The 25,731-nt window shown below is 36.7% G+C and overlaps 1 protein-coding gene across 1 annotated transcript; it reads right to left on the bottom strand.

Annotated features, from left to right (window-relative positions):
- Positions 1 to 8,401: 8,401 nt before the first annotated feature.
- On the bottom strand, positions 8,402 to 9,331 carry LOC123576088 (olfactory receptor 5H2-like). Its single transcript, XM_045437092.1, has one exon. The coding sequence runs from the start codon at positions 9,329 to 9,331 to the stop codon at positions 8,402 to 8,404; it is 930 nt and encodes a 309-aa protein (XP_045293048.1).
- Between the last annotated feature and the right edge of the window lie 16,400 nt (positions 9,332 to 25,731).

Here is a 25,731-nt window from a genome sequence, read left to right as displayed (position 1 = left end):
ACCACCTCACGCCTATCACAATGGTTAAAATGAACTCAAGAAACAGCGGATGTTGGTAAGGATGTGGAGAATGGGGAACTGTTGGGGGGGTGTAAACTGGTTTAGCCACTCTGGAAAACAGTGTAGAATTTCCTCAAAAAGTTAAAGATAGAGCTACCCTACTACCCAGCCATTGCCCTAGCAGGAATTTATCTATAGGATACAAAAATAGGATACAAAAATATTGATTCAAAAGGGAATATGCACCCCAATGTTTATAGCAGCACTATCAACAACAGCCAAATTATGGAAAGAGCCTCAATGTCCATCAACTGATGAGTGGATAAGGCAGATGGTATATATACACAATGGAATATTACTCAGCCATCAAAAAGAATGAATTTTTGCCTTTTCCATGTGGATGGAACTAGAGTATATTATGGTAAGCAAAACAACTCAGTCAGAGAAAGACAAATACCATATGATTTCATTCATATGTGGAATTTAAGAAGCAAAACTGATGAACATAAGGGAAGGGAAGGAAAAATAAAATAATATAAAAACAGAGAAGGAGGCAAACCATAAGAGACTCTTAACTGTAGAGAATAAACTGAGGGTTGCTGGATGGGAAGCGTGTGGAGGGATCAGCTAAATGGGTGATGGGCATTAAGGAGGCCACTTATTGTGATAAGCACTGGGTGTTATATGTAATGATAAATCACTGAATTCTACTCTTGAAGCCAATATTACATTATATGTTAAATAACTTGAATTTAAATAAAATCTTGAAAGAAAGAAAAAAAAGATCAGCATAGTTTCTTTGAGTTCTACATTCCTTGAATGGTCAGAAAAAAATGAAGTTACTGTGTTGGCTCTGGTGGTTGATGCTGATTATCAAGGGAAAATGGGACTAGTCCACAGTGGAGGTAAGGATGAATGTGTCTGGAATACAGATCATTTAGGGTGTCTCTCAGTATATCATTCCTTGTGATTATGGTCAATAGAAAACTTCAAAAAATTAATGCAGGAAGGACTTCTATTGGCCCAGACTCTTTAGGAATAAAAGTTTGTGTTACCCCATCAGGTAAAGGACTTGACCAGCTGAGGTACTTACTGAAGGCAGAGGGAATATGCAATGGGTAATAGAGGACTGTAGTTATAAATTCTAACTATATATACATAATCAGTTACAGAAATGAGGACAGCAATTGCCATGAGTATTTGCCTCCTTAATTTTATGAGTACGTTTTTGCGTGCCTGTATGTGTACATGTAGCAAATGTCTTTGTTTTCTTTTCACTATTATTCCTTTATCCATGTAACATAAGATGTATTGCCTATATCTTATATAATTAAGCATTGTTAATTTGACATCATAATATTTAAGTTACCAGATATCAAAAAGATGAGTAAATATTACTCAAGGAATTCACCTCCTCCTCTGGGGAAGGGTTTAGTGCATTTTCGATGTACACGGCATACTTTTATCATGTGAGGCAGAATTATCACCATGCTGTTGTCCTAATTTGGGGATTAAATATAATTTAAGGAATTGCGTGTGTGTGTGTGTGTGTGTGTGTGCAAAGTGACATCGGGTGGACTTATGATGTTTCATTTTATGTGTCAATTTGACTAGACTGCAGGATGTCCAGATATCTTATTAAACATTTTTTCTGGTTGTGTTTGTAAGAGTATTTCCAAAAGTTATTAGTATTGAATTGGTGGACTAAGTAAAGCAGATAGAGCTCACCATTATGGTGAGCGCCTGAATTAAACAAAAAAGACAGAGGATGGCTGAATGTATCTCTGCCTGGCTGCTTTACATTGATCTTTCCCTGCCCTTGGTGATCCTGATTTGAGGACTCAGACTTGGCCTGGAATCTATACCAGAGCTCTCCTGGGTCAGGCCTTTGAGCTACAACAAAGGCTCTCCCTGTCTCTAGCTTGCAAACGATAGTTTCTCAGACTTAATAATTAAATGAGCCAATATTGTATTAAAAAATCTTTATATTATAAAGATTTCTTCTTCTAGATCTATATCTATATAATCATATTGATTCTGCTACACTGGAAAATCCTATACTAATAAAACAATACATTGTGATTTATTCAATTTCTTGTTTTATATTGAAAATAGAAGAAAATGTCATGATGCTACTGTTAGCTGTTTCCCACAAATAAATCTTTTAGTTAGTTAGTTAGTTAGGTAGGTAGGTAGGTAAGTAATTAAGTGGGCTTCACACCCAGCATGGAGGCAAACACAGGGCTTGAGCTCATGACCCTGAGTTCAAGAGCTGAGATGCAGAATCAGACACTTAACTGACTGAGCCACGCATGCACTCCAAATAAGTCTCATTTAGAAAGTACTTTCTCAGAAGAGGTAAACATCACTTTATTATAACATCTGGAACATCTTGTTTGTGAATTTTCATTGATAATGATGAACCTAAAGTTGATCCAGCTTGAAATTTCTTTTTTTTCTTCATTTTCTTAAATTAAATTTTAGTTAACATACAGTGCGATATTGGTTTCAGGAGTAGAATTCAGTGATTCATCACTTACATACAACACCCAGTTCTCATCACAAGTGCCCTCCTTAATACCCATCACCCATCTAGCCCAACTCCAACTCTCCTCCATCAACCCTCAGTTTGTTCTCTATTGTTAAGAGTCTCTTGTGGTTTATTTCCCTCTTTTCTCTTTCCTCCCCCTTTCCCATATGTTCATCTGCTTTGTTTCTTAAATAAGCTTGAAAATTCTTTTTTTTTTAATTAACTGAGGTCCTATCCATTAACCTTACTCAAATGAGGCAATGGAGTTTTGATTTGCTATCATCACTTTCAATCATGGCACCCAAGAGAAAGTTATAAAATGGTCCACAATTCTTCATACTTTGAAACAGAAGCCCAAATGAAATCTGGACCCACCCTCCCACAGCAGGGAGGAACGTACAAACCAGAAGATAGAAACCTTTAGAATATTTGCATATTGTGTTTAAGTAGGAGATAGAGAATGTGTAGAAACTCTATTTTGACTGGTCTCTAAATATTACACAAATTTTGCTTCACTGATTATTTTAAGTATGGTTTCAAACCAACAGATTAACATTGCTGACTCAGAAACACTAATGGTGGAGCCTGTCAATATGTTTTCACAAACTCTCCACATGATCTTAATGTTCACTAAAGTTTAAAGACCACCATTTTAAAAGAACAACAACATGAAAGCCTATACCAGAGAGATTGTGACATACACCTAATACACATACTCAGTAAGATTTTACCATAGCTAGTCTACAACCTAGATGTTGAGAAATACTGTTCTAGTGTTGATTGGTGTTTATTTTTTTTCTTAACCTGGTTCTTTGAATACAATCTAAGATACTTTTTTCAACAATCTTCTGAACAATAGAAAGTATTGGAAAGTGATGAAAAAAATGTATATACTATATGTGTTTAAAGAGGTAGGAACTGTAAGTTATTTTATTTTTAAATTTTTATTCAAGTATAATTAGCATACAGTATTATATTTCAGATGTACAATATAGTGATTCAACAATTCTATACATTTCTCACACCTCATCATGGTAAGTGTACTCTTAATCTCTTTTATCTGTTTTACCCATCCTCCCCTCTGATAACCACCAGTTTGTTCTCTGTATTTGTCTGCTTTTTATATTTGTCTCTTTTTTTCTTTGTTTTGTTCATTTGTTTTTTTTTTTCTTAAATTCCACATCTGAGTAAAATCATATGGCCTTTGTTTTTCTCCAACTTACATTTCACTTAGCATAGTTCTCTCAAGGTCCTTCCATGTTTTTGCAAATGGCAAGATTTCATTCTTTTTATGGCTGAGTAATATTCCACTATTACAATTTCTTCTTTATGCATTCATTTATGGATAGGCACTTGGGTCACTCCCACATCTTAGCTATTGTAAACAATGCTGTAATAAACATAGGGTTGCATATATCTTTCTGAATTAGTTTTTTCATTTTCTTCAGGTAAATACTCAGTAGAAGAATTACTGTATCATATGATAATTCTGTTTATTTTTTTGAGGAATCTCCATACTTTTTTTTACAGTGGCTACACCAGTTTGCATTCTCACCAAACGCATGAGAGTTCCTTTTTGTCCTTTGTTATTTTTTCTTTTTTTATTTAATTTTTTTAATGTGTGTTTGTTTTTGAGAGAACAGAGTGTGAACAAGGTAGGGACAGAGAGAGAGGGAGACACAGAATCTGAAGGAAGCTCTAGGCTCTCAGCTGTCAGCCCAGAGCCCAGTACAGGGCTAAAACTCACGGACCACAAGATCATGACCTGAGCCAAAGTTGGATGCTGAACCTACTGAGCTACCCAGGCGCCCCTGTCTTTTGTTATTTCCTGTGGCTTGATTTTAGACATTTTGACAGGTATAAGGTGGTATCTAATTGTCGTTTTTATTTGCATTTCCCTGATAATTAGTAACATTGAACATCTTTTCACTGTCTGTTGGCCATCTGTATGTCTTCTTTGGAGAAATGTCTATTTAGGTCCACTGCCCATTTTTAATCAGATTGTTTGGGTTTCCTGGTGTTCAGTTGTATAAATTCTTTATGTATTTTGGATATTAAACACTTATTGGATATATCATTTGCAAGTATCTTCTCCCATTCAGTAGGTTGCCTTTTTGTTTTGTTGGTGGTTTTCTTCACTGTGAATAAGCTTTTTGTAGGAACTGTGAGTTCTTTTAAATCTCCAGATTAAGAAAGCGAATGCACCTTGATAATACAGAGCATTTCAAGTATGTTATCTATATTTCTAAGGGATGGTTTAATCCCACATCAGCAGTGGTAGTTCCAGACAACTAGGTGAATTTAGCATTGTGATATCATCCTTTACATCTAAATATCTATTAAATAATACATATGTAATTTCATAGTTTATTTTTAAAGGAATCAGCAGAATTAAAATATGGGCTTTACACAGATGTATATTTTACCTCTTTCCAAACATGCTACTTAGATGACAAAAATAATGTATAAAATGAATAGATCTATAACAGAAATGATAATAGGATTACACCAATGGACAAAGCTTTTTGGTGAATTTCTAGAAGAAATAAAGTAGTTGGTATTTTACTGAAGTTCAAACTGGAACAAAGGAATCTATAGGCCTGACATATACAACAGGTGGCTGCAGAGGAAATCTGAGCTCCTGAGAGGCCCCCAACTGTCTCTCCCATACTCATCCAGCCTAAAGTAAGACTTGACAGGTAACACATCATGCTCACAGAGTCACAGCTGGATGTCAAACTTCTCATTCAAAGAAAAAAAACAGGAAAACATACCTTTCTAATGGCTAAAGAAATACACAGTAGTAGTTCATATTATTATTTTAGCTTAGGTGTCATAACAACAAATGAATGAAAAAAATCTAGACAATTGACAAGAAAAAGCAGAACAAAGGGAATATTATATAGCAACAAAAATCAATGTAGCTATAGATATATGAAATAACATGAATTCTTCAGGTTTAAAGAGTAAAAGCAGTTGGACTGTGATCCATTCATTTCCTTTACTGGGGCTTGAGGGCATCTCCTCAGAGAAACAAAAAGAGGGCAGATTACCTGTTTTAATCTTGTGACTTATACTTCCAGAAATACATAATAATGACTTTAGTTTTAAATATTTATATGTTTTATATCTTTAAACAAGCATCTAATTAAAGGACTTCTCCTTGATATTTTGTTATGCTTTCCCAGGTGCTAAATCTAGTGTTAAGAAGAAGAATTCACTATTGGGGGCACATGGGTGGCTCAGTTGGTTGAGCGTCCGACTTCAGCTCAGGTCATGATTTCACAGTTCGTGAGTTGGAGCCCCACGTGGGGCTCTTTGCTGACAGCTCGAAGCCTGGAGCCTGCTTCAGATTCTGTGCCTCCCTCTCTCTGCTCCTTCCCCACTCATGCTCTGTCTCTCTCTGTCTCCCAAAAATGAATAAACATTAAAAAATTTTTTTTAAAAAGAAGAAGAATTCACTATTGGTTTATGATAGTTGAGATTATCATGAAAGAAATAGGAAGGAGAGCTGGCCTGCAGCAGCCATACCAAACCTAGTAATCTCTCTGAGCTCATGACCATACTGAAAAAGAGTGACAGTCTACTATATTCCACGTATTTAGGCTGTAAGATTTTTAAATTTCATAAGTATTTCACAAATACTTACTTAGGACCTTGTGTGTAAGTCATGTCCTATGCACTGCACAAGATAGAGTTCTAGGACTTCTAAATTGTCATCTAAGTGTGTAGACCAAAAATAAGTACTATTGAAGACCAAGTGTGATCTAAGGATAAATAAACTAACAATGCGTCACATGAATATGCATTCCTATCCTCTTTAAGGTAATCTGCAAATGCATCAAGGAAGCTGTAACATTGAAGATAGATTGAAGAAAAGATATCATTTCAATTGCAAATAAAAATTGGTAGTTGTGGTGTGGAGTGGAGGATTTTATTCTCCCTGGAGGGATGCATATGAGAAAAATGCTGAACCTGAGAGAGTGAGGTATGTCTAAAAAGCTTTCAGTAACTCTATATGGACTTAACACAGGACCTGTTAGGGGAATTAGGAGGGAAGGGACTTTAGAATTAAGCCAAGGTTTAAGAAAATGGGGCACCGGGTGGCTCAGTCAGTTAAGCACCCAACTTTGGTTCAGGTCATGATCTCACAGCCCCGCATAGGGCTCTGCACTGACAGCTCAGGGCCTGGAGCCTGCTTCAGATTCTGTGTCTCCCTCTCTCTCTCTGTCCCTTCCCTGCTCACACTATGTCTCTCTCTCCTTAAAAAATAAATAAATACTAAAAAAAAATTAAAAATAAAAGCCTCAATGCCAGGGTGAATAAATGCAGGGTAGAAAAGATGCTGGTAGATATATAACATATAATCTGGACTTACGCATGAACAAATACATGCATATATATGTACATAAATCCAGATATATATATATCCACATAAGCTAGTAGCAAAGACATTCTATTAAATGTTATTGAAAAGGGATATCATTAATCTGAATTATGCTTATAAAGAACAACCTAACACCTATGTTTTGGAATTAAAAGAGAATCAGCAAGAGGAAGGGGTTAAGTAACTATAGAGTTTCACAAATCACAGAGGTAGGTAATTATGGGGGTGAGAGCCTTAGTGGTATCAGTAGGACGGTGTACAGAATTAGTGGTGAGAGAGGAAAGGTGGGGTGGACTTGAAGATGAATCACTCATTAAATTTAGCAAATGGAGTATAATAATAAGTAACGTTAATGGACTTTGAGGCACAAAACATCTAAACTCTTGTTGATTTTCATGTCTCTCTGAGCCACTCACCGCACGCTATGACATTCTATCAACTTAACATTATTTGAACTTTGGTAATGTACATTTGAAGCCCTATTTGAAGTTTATTAGTTTTGGTTATTAGTGAAGTTTTCCAGATTGCCCAACCACATACAAACATAGTTAGAAAGGACCCATAGAAGGCATCATAGACAATGAGAGGCAACTTGCCTTTGCTCCCTGTAAGCACCCTAAGCTAAGCATCTCTTATAGTTTGGCCCTGTCTTCATTGTCTTAACACCCTTGTCATTTTTACCCTGTTTCTCCTATTTCTTTTTATTTCTTTCTGTGACATGAAAGTTGAACCTCCACAAGAAGCAAAATTCACCAGGCTTCAAATAAGTGGAAAGAAAAACCTTTTGAGGGCTGCAGAATTCCTAGAATTTGCCTCTGTTCACTCAAACACAAATCTGCCTATACTATCAAGCTAAATTCAATATGGGTCTCCAGGCTATCAAGCTGTGTAAGGATCAAAGACATAGTAATCAAGTTCTATTCAGAGGCACTATGTATTTTAGTACTTAATGCATTTATAAAGTCACACTGAAGAATGTACAAGCCTGTGAAATGTTTTCATTTTTGTTTTCTCCTTTAATTATTTAAGTATGATAGGAATGCCTGATTAAAATTCCTTGTGTGTTTTTGACTAGCAAAGACAAATATTTTAAGTAGATTATCAGGTTCTCCCACCTTAAGTCATTAAAACAGTAGGGCAAATGGGGTGCTGGGGTGGTTCAGTCAGTTAAGCGTCTGACTCTTGATTTTGGCTCAGGTCATGATCTCATGGTTTGTGAGATCCAGCGAGCCCCATGTTGGGCTCTGCACTGACAGCATGATCCTGCTGGAGATTCTCTCTCTTCCTCCCTCTCTGTCCCTCCTCTGCTCTTATGCATGCATGCACACTCTCTCTCAAAATAAGCAAAGATTTAAAAATAAATAAATGAAAGATTAGGGCAATTATAACTGCAAAAAAATTTTAATAGTAATCAACACATAGCAATATCTAATCTGCACAATTTTGTCATTTTAATGAAAGGAGAATAGATATTAGTATGAGATCTAAGCTTTTCTCTTTAACATTTTTCTCAGTGAATCTATGACTTTCTTATTTCTCAAGCTATAGATAATTGGATTTAACACAGGAATTATGACAGTGTAAAATAGAGAGTCCATCATATCTTGATCATCTGCTTGTGCAGATACAGGGCGCACATACATGAAGAGAAGAGGACCATAGTACAAAGAGACAGATAAGAGATGGGTTCCACAGGTGGAGAAGGCTTTCCTTATGTCTTGTAGAGACTTCTTTTTTAAGATCGTAAAGAGAACTGATGTGTAAGAGACAAGAACAGTCAGAATGGTGAACATCTGAATTGATCCAGAAAAAATAAATACTATCAGAACATTAATAGAAGGATCAGTACAAGAAATTTTAAATAATGGCATGATGTCACAGTAAAAGTGATGTATTATGTTAGAATTACAGAAGGTTAATCTGAATAAAAAGCCTGTATGAATTATGGCATGAAGAAGTCCACCTACAAATGATGAAACTAATAGCTGCATGGATAGTCTACTGGTCATAATTACTGGATAAAGTAAAGGCTTGCATATGGCCACATATCGATCATATGCCATTGTTGCCAGCAGAAAACATTCTGTGGTGGCACTCATTACAAAGGAAAAAAATTGTATCACGCATTCAGAGAGAGAGATCATCTTGCCCTTGGCAAAGAAGTTGACCAACATCTTGGGGGTCACCGTGGATGATATCCAAACATCCACAAATGCCAGATTCCCAAGGAAAAAGTACATGGGGATGTGAAGCTGAGGCTCATTGCATATGAGAGAAATCAGACCAAGGTTTCCCACAATGGTGATGAGATATATAACTAGGAATACCAGGAACAAAGGAATTTGCCACTCTGGTTGATATGTAAGTCCCATGAGAACAAACTCTTTTAGCTCTGTTGCATTTTTAGTTCCCATATTCTTAATAGATGGCATCTGAAATTAAATGCAGTAAATGTAAAAAGAACATTCATTAAGGTTTATAAAAGAAAATTCAGTGAGGGTAACTGAAATAAAACCGTACACTAGCCTGAAGACCCTTTAATTTTATTTACTCTTACATGGAAGCTATTTGGGGGAATTGTTATGTTGGAAAAAACACAATTATTTCAATTCAACATATGCAAAGAATAAGCAGATTTAGAAGACAGGAAAAACATTCTGAACATGAGCAAACTTATGGAGTAACAATTGAATGAAGTAGGGAAATTCTGTGTGTAGAACATTGATGCAGCATCAAAAGTGCAGATGTTAGAAGGGCTTGGATTATACAGAGTTGAATGCCATGTGAAAAATCTTCAATTTTATTCTCCAAACAATAGGCCTGGGCTGAAAACTTTTAAGACGTGGAATGACATCATCAGATATTTGTTAAATTAAATGTTTGGTAGTAGTAAATAGGCTGAAGGGAGGGGACACTAGAGTTAAGGATACTAATCAGGAAGCTGTTACTAATGTCCAGTGATTCCCAAACCAAATTATACATCAGAATTGTCTAAGGGAGTTTTTGTACAAAATACAGATTGTGAGATATTAATGTAGAGATTAATTTGGTAGCTCATAATTTGGTTGTAATAATATGCATTATATAAATGCTCCCCAGTTGATTAAATAGCATGTGAAGTTCTTAGTCCATGTGTGATATGACATTGGGGGTGATGAGTGGGACAAAGAGATAGATCAAAATAAGTCAGAGTGTGTAGTTACTAGGACTCGGTAACCTATTCCATGTGAGGGGAGGTGGTCAGTGAAGGAAGAAGACACTTGGTGCCTGGATAGATGGTCATCAAAAACTGAGACTGAGACTGGCCAATTTTTGCAAGGAGCATTCTGGGACCATCCAGGTGAGATGTACTCACCAATATTGTTCTATAAGATCTTAATAGAAATGACTTGGGAGTCGTTGGGGTGACTAAAAGCATAGTTATATATGACTCACCCATTAGAGACTGTGCATAAAGTAAAAACAAGGAGGACATAGAAAGTAACTTCAGAAATTTGTAGTAAAGAGATTATGAAATGGATGTAACTCGTTTATTAGATGGATAATATTTGACCCTCTATTCTACCACATGAGTCTTGGTGGCAGACAAAAGCTGTCATCCAGCCTAGAAGCCAGCAGTTCTAGAAACTTTCCCATCCCCTTGCACATAGAATGAGGGGACTTGATGTAGGTTTGGCCAAACACCTACTCTGGATTTGGAATATGGAGAGAAGTAAACAAAAGTTCAGGGGGAAAAAAAAGAATTTTCATTGCTAAATCAATCAAGGGAGAAATATTAAGACCTCAGAAAATGGATCCTACACCCACATCAGTGGCATTATCGATGTGAGCTATTGCATTCCACATTCAGCAGCAAGGCAACAGCTCTTTTTGAGTTAGATAGAAAAGGGACATAATTTTGGCTGCTGACAATCTGTCTTTATGTTCCTGTCCATTTCTCCAGTGGATTTCTCCAACTCCTCTAGAAATTCTATGTTAAAGCCACTTTCCATTCAATTAACTCTTTCCCTCTTGCAACCAACAGCTGTGGCTTATACAATAGGAGAAAAGGAAAGACCAGAAAAGGATACTGGGCAGAGTGATCATAGAAGCATAAAGGAATTGTAAAGCTGAGTGTTGTGGAATTAAAGAGAGTGAAGTACAGTGCCAAAAGTGAAGTAAGTGCTCTGGTAGGATAAGGAGTGATCAGTGATCATGAAATGTGGGAATTAAGAGATTAGCAGTGGCTTTAGTGAGAGCAGTTTCTATTTTGTGATAGAGTTGAAGTCAGAGAGTAATGAGTAGTGAATGGGAAACAAATGGCACAACAGCGAGGAGAATGAAATAGAGACTCCAAGGAATGTGGAGAGCAGATGGCATTCGTCTGCTGCCTACTATGAGTATCCATAGTGTATTCATCGATGGATAGGTGTAGGAAAGACCAGGCAGTGAAGAGGGAGAGAGGAAGTATTTGTGAAAGGCTGAAGATGAAACGAGGAAAAAGCTCAGAGATTGGGGGTAAATATTTGTCTTAATTCTGGTTTTTATTAAAAGTTGTCAATACTGAGAATAATTTCTTTTTCTTTTATTCAAAATTCCAACTTTATTATCCCATGGAAAATGTATATGAAATAGAGACTATCATTTTAATTTATGCTAGAAACTTTATATAGTTCACAAATATACTAGCACTGCTGAAAGTTCTTTCCATATTTAAAAGTTGCTTTGTCTTTGTTTTTACTGTGATTAGAACTGACTTTCTCTAGCTATTCCCATCAAGGGCTTGAGAGCCTTTTCTTCTCCACCAATTTTTTTTTTTGGAGAATAAAATTGAGGCAAAAATGGGAAACTAGTGCATGCAATATAAATAACTAATGCCAATAATTGTAATTGTTAAATGTATATTTATTTGGAATGGATTTCCTTCCATGCAATCCCAAGTCAGTAAATAATTGAAAAATCTTAAATCCAATCTGTGGGCCCTTTCTAAGTTAGAAAGTGGAAATAACACTGGAGGGACATTTTCTGCATTTTCATACTCAAGTTATTGTCAGAGGTGAGTGAAAGTATACATAGGGTAATATTTAATTGATTTAACTTAAAAGTTTAATTATAGAATGTGGTTAATTAAATGGAATAAGTATTTTGAACAGAATCATCTGAAAGATTTCTTACATAGGAAATACTATAACCTAAATCCTTAAACCCTCTTTTAAATTGTTTAATATTCTAGTTCATCAGAAGTATCCTACAGAGCCATTATAATTTTGTTAATCAGATAATTAAATTATTAAAAAGTACAATTCAGTTTTAGAGCTATTTTGCTTACCCAGATTTTATTCACAATTGTAAAATATATAGATTATTCATTATTTGTTTTCCATTTCCAGCTGCTGATTTGGGTATTATAGAAACCAAATCAAAATTTTTATAAACTTAACAGTATTTTTAACTTTCTATAAAAAGTGAGTATTACAAAAATCATTCTCTCTTACCAATATCTGTTAAAAAATTGTGGCGATCCTTGCAGTGTTAGGCTGGAAAAAAAAACACAGTTGCACAGGAATAACAATAGCATAGGCAGTAATTCTTTGCATACTGATTCATTTTGGAGGTTTCATTTACCAAGCTCAGGAAAATGTTGTTTATATCAATTTGCTTTGAACACAAGAGTCAACCAGTTGTAGAACTGTGTGTTTTGGCCAGAAGAGGAAAGAGTGAAGAACTAAAATTCCCCAAATAGTACCCAAGGGTTCCCTTTAGGAAAAAACTAAGCTATTCTTCTGGGTATTATAGATTTGAATTTGTATGAGAAGTCCAGATGTCCCATAGGGCATTACAGCCTGTTAAATCATAGACATCAAGTCATGGTATATAGTTCTAGTTTTAACAGTTGAAGTTGCACTTTAAGCCACTACTTTCCTACCACAGATGACACTTCGGACATGTTTATGGAAATTAGTTTATAAAATGTGTTGCTCTGAGTGCTTTGATTAATATGTTCTTGTCTGAGGTAATCATACATGATTTTATTGAGGCCAAAGTTCTAGAATCCCTTCAGGAGCCAATCCTAAGGAAAGTTGTCCTTTTCATGCAATCTGCAGCTTACATCCCAGACCTACACCTACCTTCACACTTTAAGATGAAATATGATGAGAAATCTCATTAGGCAAAAGTCAGAGGTGTCGTAGACTCTAAGTCTAAAGTTCTCTTTTGCCTAACAAAAGAGCGGACACAGGATTAAAACAAGAGATGGCTAATGTCCGGGAAAAAGACAAGAGCCCCAAATAAGGGTCCTTGCCCTGTATTTATTCAGATCAGAGGCTTGCAAACGTGATGGGCGTGTACAAAGAGACAAAGAAACTAGGAACATTAATTTGTGGATGTGAGGGGGGAAAAGGGGATTTTGAAGATATACAGTGTTTGAGGTTTGGGTCAATATAAAACAAAATCCAGGCGTCAGGCAGATGGGTAGATGGTTGTTAACAAGCAGACAGGAGGCGCCATGACTGTTTATCTTTGCCAGCCTAGGAGGTGAGACAGACAGGGGGAATAACCTCAGGGTTAACAAGACACCTTTTCTTTTGTTAACCATCGCCACTCAGGCTGCTTTGCCTGCAGCGCAGTGGTCCAAAGTTCAATTCACTAATTTACCTAACCTGGCCCTATTCTCCTATGAAAGCAGCTTTCTGCTATAGTACTAAACTTTTGGTGCTTTCACCCTGTAATCTTGTTATTCCTATGTATTGGACACCTTTGCGCTGATTCTATTTCAGGCCTTTGCCTCTCTCTATTTTGGGGGGTTCAGCACCCCCTCTCTATTTTGGGGTGACTTTGCACCTCCCTATCCTTGGCACCTTTGTGCCTCCTTATTCTTGGCACCTTTGTGCCTCCCTATTCTTGGAGTGCCAATCTGGTTACGCAAACTCAGGTGTGAGCATTTTATGACTTTGTGTTTCTTTATGCCTTGTTAACCCATTGGTGTAGGCCCAGGGGATTCCTAAGGTTATCCCCCACATAGGGAAGGTGCAAAGAAAAATCAAAGATAAGGAACCACAGTGAAAGGTGCCATAGATCAGTGCTTCTCAAGCTTTGGCCTTAAGCCTGTAAATCTCCTGGCGATCTTGTTAAAATGCAGATTCTGTGCCAGTACGTCTGGGTGAGGCCTAAGGATCTTCATTTCTAACATGGTGATTGCTGCCCGGGGACATGTGTCATCCGCAGGGCCTTCATCATTGGAAGGCCTAGATTATCAGAGACCCTAGATCATGGGAGAAGTACTAAATTGTAAAAGTAACTGGAATATTAAGAGAGAAGTGGGCAGGAGCAAGTTGGGGTTAGGGAGGCCACATATGTGGATCTCAAGAGACCTTGGAGGCTAGGTCAGGGACTTTATTCTTTACCCCAGCTTAATGGAAAACTATTGAGGGCTTTAAAACTTGGTTTAGATTTGTTTCTTGTGCATCACCAGAGTTAATGTTGCCATTGAACACTCATTCAGAAAAATAAAACTTAATTTACTTATTTGTGACAATTTGATTTGATATCTTACAAAAAACCTCCAGTTGCATCATGGTAGCAGCATAGACAGGGAAAAGGGACTTATTTTTTGAAAGATTCATTAATCCATTTTCCTGGATTTCCAACATTCTTTAGAAAGATAGTGAAAGACAAAGTGAAGAAAAAACAACAAAGATACAAGAGGGTTCACTATGAAAAGTCTGCAGAAGGGTTGAGTGAGCAGAATGATGTGCAGAGGTAGCTTTTAAATAACCAAAACTTGACTGAAATTTCCTGCCCCCTTAAATTTTGTGCCATTATCTCCTAACTCATTTTGTTGCCTTTCTATGAGTGCAAAAGGTCTGTATTGCTGCTTCTGGTATGAATTGTCTTTTCAATTTTAGTTACTTTAATAAATAGGTTGTAGTGTTTCATTGTCGTTATAATTTGCATTTTGATGATGCTTAGCACCATTTTGTGCCCTTACTTGACATCAGTATGCCATCTTCAGTGAAGAGCCTATTCAGATTTTTCCCAATTTTAATTAGATTATTTGTTTTCCATTTTTTGAGTTTTGACAGTTCTCCATATTATCTGAATATGAGGTTTTTATTTGCTATATGATTTATACATATTTTCTGAAAATCTCTGGTTTGTCATTTTATTTTAGAAATGTTTTTGAACAAAAAGTCTTTTAATGAAGTTAATTATCTTTTTTTTTTTTTCTCTTAGGGACTGTGCTTTTTGGTATTCTATTTTTCTTTGAATTTTTACTTAATTTCTAATTAGTTCACATACAATGCATGTTAGTTAGCATCCAGTCATTTCAGGAGTAGAATTCAGTGATTTATCACTTGCATACAATACCCAGTGCTCATCACAAGTGCCCTTGTTAGTACCCATCATCCATCTAGCCCATCCTCCACACACCCCCTTCATCAACCCTCAATTTGTTCACTGTTAAGAGTCTCTTATAGTTTGTTTCCCTCTTGCTCTCTTTTTTTAAAATGTTTATTTATTTATTTTGAGAGAAAGAATGGGGGAGGGGCAGAGAGAGGGGGAGAGAGAGAATCCCAAGCAGACAATTCACTATCAGTGCAGAGCCCAATACAGGGCTTGAACTCACAAACTGTGAGTTCATGACCTGAGCTGAAATCAAGAGTTACATACTTATCCGACTGAGCCACCTGGGAACCCCCTCTCTCTTTTTTACCCCTTCCCATATGTTCATCTGTTTTGTTTGTTAAAATCTACATATGAGTGAAATCATGTGGTATTTGTCTTTCTCTGACTGACTTACTTTGCTTAGCATAATACAGTCTAGCTCCATCCACATCATTAAAAATGGCAAGATTTCATTCTTTATGATGGCTGAGTAATATTCTTTGTATATATCTACCACATCTTCTTTATTCATTTGTCAGGCAAAGGGTACTTGTGCTGTTTCCGTAGTTTAGCTATTGTTGAAAATGCTGCTATAAACATCAGGATGCAGGTGTACCTTCAAATCTGTACTTTTGTATCCTTTGGGTAAATACCTACTAGTGCCATTGCTGAATTGTAGGGTAGTTCTATTTTTTACTTTTTGAGCAACCTCCATACTGTTTACATTCCCACCAACAGTGCAAGAATTCCTCTTTTTCTGCATACTCACCAACACCTGTTGGTTTCTGAGTTCCTAATTTTAGCCATTCTGACAAGTGTGAGGTGGTAATCTTATTGTGGTTTTGATTTGTATTTAAAATGTGTTCATGTATTCTGCCCACTTCTTAACTGGATTATTTGTTTTTTGGGTAGTGAGTTTGATAAGTCCTTTATAGATTTTGGATACTAACCCTTTATCAGATATGTCATTTGCAAATATCTTTTCTCATTCTGTTGGCTGACTTTTAGTTTGGTTAATTGTTTCCTTTGCTGTGCAGAAGCTTTTTTTCTTGATGAGGTCTCAATAGTTCATTTTTGCTTTTATTTCCCTTGCCTTCAGAGACATGTCAAATAAGAAGTTGCTGAAGCCAAGGTCAAAGACGTAGTTGCCTGTTTTCTCCTCTAGGATTTTGATGGGTTCCTGTCTCACATTTAAGTCTTTCATCCATTCTGAATTTATTTTGTGTATGGTGTACGAAAGTGGTCCAGGTTCATTCTTATGCATGTTGCTGTCCAGTTTTCCCAACACAATTTGTTGAAGAGACTCTTTTTTTCTATTGGATATTCATTCCTGTTTTGTCAAAGATTAGTTGATCATACAGTTGTTGGTCTACTTCTGAGTTTTCTGTTCTGTTCCATTGATCTCTGTGTCTGTTTTTGTGCCAGTACCATACTATCTTGATGACTATAGGTTTGTAATGTAGCTTGAAGTCTGGAATAGTGATGCCTCCAGCTTTACGTTCTTTTTCAGGATTTCTGTGGCTATTTGGGGTCTTTTGTGGTTCCATGCAAATTTTAGGGTTCTTTGTTCTAGCTCTGTGAAAAATGCTGCTGATATTTTGATAGGTATTGCGGTAAATGTGTAGATTTATTTGGGAAGTATAGACATTTTAATAATGTTCTTCCAATCCATGAACATGGAATGTTTTTACATTTCTTTATGTCCTCTTCAATTTCTTTCATAAGTGTTCTATAAATGTGTTATCTCTTTGGTAGGTTTATTCCTAAGTATTTTATGGTTTTTGGTGTAACTGTAAATGGGGTTGATTCCTTGATTTCTTTTTCCACTGCTTCATTACTGGTATATAGAAATGCAATGGATTTCTATATACTGGTGATATAACTGGCAACTTTCCTGAATTCATGTATTGGTTCTAGAAATGTTTTGGTGGAGTTATTTGGGTTTTCTGCATAGCATATCATGTCATCTGCAAATAATCAAAATTTGACCTCTTCCTTGCCAATTTGGATGCCTTTTATTTCACTTTGTTGTCTGATTGCTGAGGCTCAGACTTCCAGTAGTATGTTAAATAGTAATGGTGAGAGTTGACCCTGTCTTGTTCCTAACCATAGAGGAAAAGCTCTAAGTTTTTCCATATTGAGGTTTTTAGCTGTAGGTCTTTTGTATGTAGCCTTTATGATGGTGAGGTTTGTTCCATCTCTCCCTACTCTGCTGACAGTTTTTACCAAGAATGGATGCTATATTTTCTTAAATGCTTTTTCCGCATCTATTAAGAGGATCATATGGTTTTTATCCTTCTTTTTATTTTTTTTAAGTTTACTTATTTATTTTTGAGAGAAAGCAAGTACAAGCCAGGGACGAGCAGAGAGAGAGGGAGAGAGAAAATCCCAAGCAGGCTCCACACTGTCAGCAGAGAGCCCAATGTGGGGCTTGATCTCACAACCCCTGAGATCATGACCTGAGCCAAAATTAAAGGTGGGACACATAACTGACTGAGCCACCAAGGCACCCCATATCCTTTCTTTTATTAATATGGTGTATCACGTTAATTTGTTTGCAAATATTGAATCAGACCTGCAGCACAACAATAAATCCCACTTGATCATGGTGAATAATTCTTTTAATGTACTGTTGAATTCAGTTTGCTAGTATCTTGTTGAGAATCTTCGCATCCGTGTTCACCAGGGTTATTGGCCTATAATTCTCCTTTTAGTGTGGTCTTTGTCCAGTTTTAGAATCAAGGTAATGTTGGTCTCATAGAATGAGTTTGGAAGTTTTACTTCCATTTTTATTTTGGGGGACCAGTTTGAGAATAGGTATTAACTATTCTTTAAATGTTTGGTGGAATTCTCCTGGAAGCCATCTGGCCCTGGACTTTTGTTTGTTGGGAGATTTTTGATTATGATTCCAATTTCTTTGCTGGTTATGGGTCTATTCACATTTTCTGTTTCTTCTTGTCTCAGTTTTGGTAGTTTGTATGTTTGTAGAAAGTCTGCCATTTCTTCCAGATTGCTCAGTTTGTTGGCATGTAATTTTTCCTCATATTCTCTTATCATTGTTTGTATTTCTGTGGTGTTGTTTATGATCTATCCTCTTTCATTCATGATTTTATTGATTTGGGTCCTTTGTCTTTTCTTTTTGATAAGTCTGGCTAGGGGTTTATCAATTTTATTAATTCTTTCAAAGAATCAGGTCTTAGTTTCATTGATCTGTTCTACTGTATTTTTGTTTCTAGATCATTGATTTCTGCTCTAATCTTTATTATTTCCCCTCTTCTGCTGGCTTTAGGCTTTATTTTGCTGTTCCTTTTCTAGCTCCTTTAGGTGTAAGCTAGGGTGTATATTTGCTACTTTTCCTTCTTCTTGAAGTAGTCCTGTATTGTAATATACTTCCTTCTTAAGACTGCCTTTGCTGCATCCCAAAGATTTGGATTATCATGTTTTCATTTTCATTTGCTTCCATGTACTTTTTTTTATTTCTTCTTTAATTTCCTGGTTAACCCATTCATTCTTTAGAAAGATGTTCTTTAATCTCCAAGTACTCATAATCTCTCTAAATTTTTTCTTGTGGTTGACTTCAAGTTTCATAGTGTTGTGGTATCAAAATATGCATGGTATGATCTCAATTTTTTGTACTTGGGATGATTTGTGACCCAGTAAGTGATATATTCAGGAGGATATTCCATATGCAGTCAAAAAGAATGTGTATTCTGCTGCTTTAGGAGGAAGTGTTCTGAATATATCTGTTAAGTACATCTGGTTCAGTGTGTCATTCAAAGTTATTGTTTCCTTGGTTTTCTGCTTAGATAATCTGTCCATTGATGTAAGCGGGGTATTAAAGTCCCCTCCTATTATTGTGTTTTTATCAATAAGTTTCTTTATGTTTGTCGTTAATTGATTATTGATTTATATATTTGGGTTCTTTTGAGTTGGGGACATAAACTATTTACAATTTTTAGATCTTCTTGATGAATAGATTCCTTAATTATGATGCAATGCCCTTCTTCATCTATTGATAAAGTCTTTGGTTTAAAATCTACTTAGTCTGATGTAATTATGGCTTCCTCTGGCTTTCTTTTGACATCCTTTAGCATGATAGGTGGTTCTCCATCCCCTCACTTTCAATTTGCAGGTGTCTTTAGGTCTAAAATGAGTCTCTTTTAGACAAGCATGGAGATGGGTCTTGTTATTTTTATCTATTCTGATACCTGTGTCTTTTGATTGGAGCATATAGTCCATTTACATTCAGAGTGATTACTGATAGATATGAATTTTGTGCCATTGTGTTACCTGTAAAATTGGTGTTTCTGGTCATGTTCTCTTTTCCTTTCCAGTCTTTGTTGCTTTTGGTCTTTTTTCCCCACTCAAAGAGTCCCCCGTAATATTTCTTTCATGGGTGGTTTAGTGGTCACAAATTCCTTTATTTTTTGCTTGTATGGGTAAGTCTTTATCTCTCCATCTATTCTGAAATACAGCCTTGCTGCATAAAGTATTGTTGGTTGCATACTTTTTCCTGTTCAGCATGTTGAATATATATCCTGTCAGTCCCTCTGGCCTGCCAGTTCTCTCTGTACAAATCTGCTGCAAACCTTATCTGTCTTCCCTTGTAAGGTAATGACTTTTTTTCCCTTCTGTTTTCAGGATTCTTTCCTAGTCTGTGTATTTTGCAAATTTGACTATGATATGCTTGGCTTTTGTTGAATTTAATGGGAGTTCTCTGTGCTTCTTGGTTTTTGATGTTTGTTTCCTTCCCCAAATTAGGAAGTTTTCAGTTATAGTTTGCTCACGTAAACCATCTTCCCCCTTTTCTCTCTCTTCATCTTCTGAGACTCCTATGATATGAATGTTATTATGCTTTAAGGAATCACTGAATTCCTAAGTCTACATTTGTGATCCAATACTTTTTTCCCTCTTCTTTTCAACTTCATTGTTTTCCATAATTCTATCTTCAGTATCACTGATTTGTTCCTCCATTTCATCCATCCGCACTCTCATGGCATTCATTTGGGTTTTCATTTCAGTTATAGCATTTTTAATTTTGGTCTGACTAGTTTGTAGTTCTCTTATCTCTGCTATAAGGGATTCTCTAGTGTCTTCCATGCTTTTTTCAAGCCCATCTAGTATCCTTAAAATTATTGTTTTAAATTCTAGTTCAGACATCTTACTTATAGCTGCATTAAGTCTCTAGTGGTGACTTCGTCCTGTTCTTTCTTTTGGGGTGAATTCCTTCCCTTTGTTTTGGTCAAAAATAAAAAAGAAATAAAAATTTTTAAATTAAAAAAATTTCTTTTTCTGATTAAAAACAAGTAACCAAAAACAAAGGAAGCTAGATCCTCTTTCACATATTGCTGAAGATTTGAAGCACTGTATCACTAGTAGACTTGATGTGTGTGAGGAGTCTGTGTTGGTCTCCTGGGCGTGGGGCCCATGGTGCTGCTTCCCAGGCACATTTGCCCTAGTAAAGATGTACCTCTAGAGCGCAGTGGGGAGTGGCTCAGTGCAATCAACTTCAGCCTCCACTGGAAGGCACTGTGTTTCTCACTGAAGTTGGTGAATGCTAATGGGTGGGGAGAAATAGGATCCCCTGCTCTCTCATCTCCAGAGCAGGGAGCTCATGTGTACCACTCCTTAGAAAGCCCTCATAAAAGAGCAAACAATCACCCCTCCTGTGTCCAGGCCTTCCATAAGTTCACCCTGTCTGTTGACCAAGCTGTCCACCTGCCGTGCTACACAGCACTCCCGTGTTTTATCTCAGGCGCAGCTGGGTTTCAAAACTCCAAACTTCAGAGACACCCACAGTGCAAACCCTCACTGATCCTCTGGGGGAGGGCCTCGCCCTGTTGTGGCCAGTGCTGGCTTGTCCTAGGAAACAGTCCTGCAATCGTGTAGCAACTCAAGGGTTTATGTACAGCAGAGAAGAAAGCCAGCACCAAGGTTCGCTGCCCTCACCCAGTATCTTTGTTCCTATGCTGGTGAATGGGGCATCTCTGTGGTGCCCTCAGGGCCATTTTTCTATGGAAAGCAGTGCCCCCCTCCCAAATGTACTCCATAAAAGGGAACTCCATAAAAGTGATCCCAGAGGATCCTCAGAGCACACTCTCCACTCCCATCTCCACCACCTTCCCCACTGGAGCACTGCTAAGCTTGCCATGTGCAGGACCCTGTCAATGGCACAAACCTCTAAAACTTCAGACTTTGTACTTTACTGCTTATTTTTAAAAAAAAATTGTGATTTTAATCCACCTTGTTTTCCCAGTCAATGGTTGTGGGGAAGAGTTTTCTTGTGCAATCCCCTGCACATGTTTTTTTTTCGCTCTTTCTCTCTCTCTTTCTCTCTTGCTCCTCTCTCTTTGATCAAGGCTCCCTCCTGTCCACAGCATCCATGACTCTTTTCTCCCCCAAGTCAACTCTCTGCAGCTGGGTGCAGCTGAGGTGGTTGTTTTTCTACTTGGAGATATGCAGTTTTGTTCTCTCAGTCCTCAGATCGATTAATTGGGTGTGCAAATGATTTGATATTGATGTAGCTGTGTTCCAGGGATGAGGCAAACTTATAGTTGCCCTACTCCTCTGCCATCTTAACCTGTCTCCTCTGGTGTTGTAGTTCTTGATTGTGCATTTATGTCTACAATTCTTTTTGCATATTATCTGTATCAAAGTTCCTTTTCTGCATATAGATATCCAATTGTTTCTGCATAATTTATTGAAAAAACTATTTTCTCTACTAAATTACCTTTGTACCTTTGCAAAATCAGCTGTCCATATGTGTATGGGTTTATTTCTGGACTTCATTCTGTCCCACTCATTTATTTGTCTATCTTTATAACAATACATCACTGTCTTGATACTGAAGTTCTATATGAAGTCATGGAATCAGATATTGTTAGACCACTAACTTTGTTCTTCTTTTTCAAGTATTTCTACATCCTTTACATTTCCATGTGAATAATATAATTAGCTTTATCAGTTTCTTAAGAAATCCTACTATGATTTTGATTGGACTTTTATTAAATCTATAGATGCATTTAGGGAGAATTGACATTTTCTTAAATATTGAATCATCCAACCCGTCTTTCCATTGATTTAGTTATTCTTTAATTTCTTTCAGTAAGGCATTTTTTTTCTTTTTCTGGGTATAGGTCTTGCACATTATTTGTCTGATTTGCTACTGCTTTCATATATTTTTAACTATCATACATAGTGTCATGCATACGTACATCCACATGTTTGCAGATAGGGAAATTATGCAGTAGAGATAGTTTTGTAAACTGCTATTCATGCTTAATATGCAGAGTGAAAGTTCTAGAGAAAGTGTTCAAGTCCCTACTCTGTTCCCTCCTGCACTTTCATTTTTACCTCTTTTAGGAAATTTATTAAAATAAAAGGAGATTTTAATATGATATATGAAATGACTAGATTCTGGCAGGACCACATGTGTTTTTGGAGCATCCAAAGGTTGGCCTGTGGCTTTTACTTACCATTATTCTTCTCCCATTTTAGCAGACATACCAAGCAGTCCCCCAATGCATGCTGCCCTAAAACAGGCCCAGTCACCTCTCTCTCCTTCCTTAACAGAGAAGTAAACTTACTTATGGGCTTTTCCTTCTAAATATGGCCAGCTTTATTTCATTTCTTCTTCAAACTGGTCACCAAGCTTTAGTCTGGCCAACACACGCCAGTCTTGTGCACCATGGGTAACATGTTCTTTTTGGCTCCATTTCTTTCACACTAGAAATCAAGATTCAAATTGTACTTATAAGGAAAAAGCCCCTTGGAGCTCTAGTCTAGGCCATAATTTCCTATGGGTTTTTTTTTTTTTTTTTTGGTTTTGGTTTTCTGGGCTTTTTTTGATGCAAAGAGGTTATTTTATTATAGCACAAGGATAGGACTCAGGGACAGAAAGAGCTGCATTGTGATTATGAGGAGCATTTGATTATATACTTTTTAGTTGAGAAAGGTAGAGATAAAGGAAGTCTCTAAAGGGATTTCTGTATATTGAAGAACACTTACAGAATATGTTATTTTGACTAAAGCTCAGAAAACAGTATAGTTTTGCTTTCTTTTCCATGCACTTACATATTTTTCTAGAACATCTGAAAGACTTACGTACTTCTCCTCAAAATTCCTGGAAGATGATTCAGTTTCTTCTGATTATCTGTTTTATATAAAGTATATAGACTGGGCTTTTCTTTGAAGATTTTAACTAAAAATTCAAACAAAAAATGCAAGTAGTCAAGTTATCTATTACTTCTTAAATAAGCCTTGGTAGATGGCTTATTTTCAAGGAATTTGTTCATTTTATCTAGATGACATAATTTTTGTACATAAAGCTACTCAAGATATATCTTTGTTTGTTCTTTAAACATTATAGCATCTGAATGTATAGCATACATAATTTTTTATGTTCTGATATTTGCATTTTTGGTCATTTAGTAACTTAAGTCTTTTTTTCTTCTTGGCCTGTTTGGCTAAAAGTTTATCAGTTTTATTGATCGGTTTTATTGATCAGGAACACGACAGGGATGTCCACTCTCACCGCTGTTGTTTAACATAGTGTTGGAAGTGCTAGCAGCAGCAATCAGACAACTAAAGGAAATCAAAGTCATCAAAATTGGCAAAGATGAAGTTAAGCTTTCACTTTTTGCAGATGACATGATATTATACATGGAAAATCCGATAGACTCCACCAAAAGTCTGCTAGAACTGATACATGAATTCAGCAAAGTTGCAGGATACAAAATCAATGTACAGAAATCAGTTGCATTCTTATACACTAATAATGAAGCAACATAAAGACAAATAAAGAAACGGATCCCATTCACAATTGCACCAAGAAGCATAATATACCTAGGAATAAATCTAACCAAAGATGTACAAGATCTGTATGCTGAAAACTATAGAAAGCTTATGAAGGAAATTGAAGAAGATATAAAGAAATGGAAAAACATTCCATGCTCATGGGTTGGAAGAATAAATATTGTTAAAATGTCAATACTACCCAAAGCTATCTACACATTCAATGCAATCCCAATCAAAATTGCACAAGCATTCTTCTCAAAACTGGAACAAGCAATCCTAAAATTCATATGGAACCACAAAAGGCCCCGAATAGCCAAAGTAATTTTGAAGAAGAAGACCAAAGCAGGAGGCATCACAATCCCAGACTTTAGCCTCTACTACAAAGCTGTAATCATCAAGACAGCATGGTATTGGCACAAAAACAGACACATAGGCCAAGCGAATAGAATAGAAACCCCAGAACTAGACCCACAAACGTATGGCCAACTAATCTTTGACAAAGCAGGAAAGAATATCCAATGGAAAAAAGACAGTCTCTTTAACAAATGGTGCTGGGAGAACTGGACAGCAACATGCAGAAGAATGAAACTAGACCACTTTCTTACACCATTCACAAAAATTAACTCAAAATGGATACAGGACTTGAATGTAAGACAGGAAACCATCAAAATACTAGAGGAGAAAGCAGGAAAAGACCTCTCTGACCTCAGCCGCAGCAATTTCTTACTTGACACATCTCCAAAGGCAAGGGAATTAAAAGCAAAAATGAACTATTGGGACCTCATGAAGATAAAAAGCTTCTGCACAGCAAAGGAAACAACCAACAAAACTAAAAGGCAACCAACGGAATGGGAAAAGATATTTGCAAATGACATATCGGACAAAGGGCTAGTATACAAAATCTATAAAGAGCTCACCAAACTCCACACCCGAAAAACAAATAATCCAGTGAAGAAATGGGCAGAGGACATGAATAGACACTTCTCTAAAGAAGACATCCAGATGGCCAACAGGCACATGAAAAGATGCTCAACATCGCTCCTCATCAGGGAAATACAAATCAAAACCACACTCAGATATCCCCTCACGCCAGTCAGAGTGGCCAAAATGAACAAATCAGGAGACTCTAGATGCTGGAGAGGATGTGGAGAAACGGGAACCCTCTTGCACTGTTGGTGGGAATCCAAACTGGTGCAGCCACTCTGGAAAACAGTGTGGAAGTTCCTCAAAAAATTAAAAATAGACCCACCCTATGACCCAGCAGTAGCACTGCTAGGAATTTACCCAAGGGATACAGGAGTACTGATGCATAGGGGCACTTGTACCCCAATGTTTATAGCAGCACTCTCAACAATAGCCAAATTATGGAAAGAGCCTAAATGTCCATCAACTGATGAATGGATAAAGAAATTGTGGCTTATATACACAATGGAGTACTATGTGGCAATGAGAAAAAATGATATATGGCCCTTTGTAGCAACGTGGATGGAACTGGAGAGTGTTATGCTAAGTGAAATAAGCCATACAGAGAAAGACAGATACCATATGTTTTCACTCTTATGTGGATCCTGAGAAACTTAACAGAAACCCATGGGGGAGGGGGAGGAAAAAAAAGAAAAAAACTAGGTTAGAGTGGGAGAGTGAGCCAAAGCAT

This window comes from Leopardus geoffroyi, chromosome C2 (genome assembly GCF_018350155.1).
Source record: "Leopardus geoffroyi isolate Oge1 chromosome C2, O.geoffroyi_Oge1_pat1.0, whole genome shotgun sequence".
NCBI lineage: Eukaryota > Metazoa > Chordata > Mammalia > Carnivora > Felidae > Leopardus > Leopardus geoffroyi.
The sequence above is the reverse complement of the archived record's forward strand: the minus strand, read 5'-3'. Positions and strand labels throughout refer to the sequence as shown.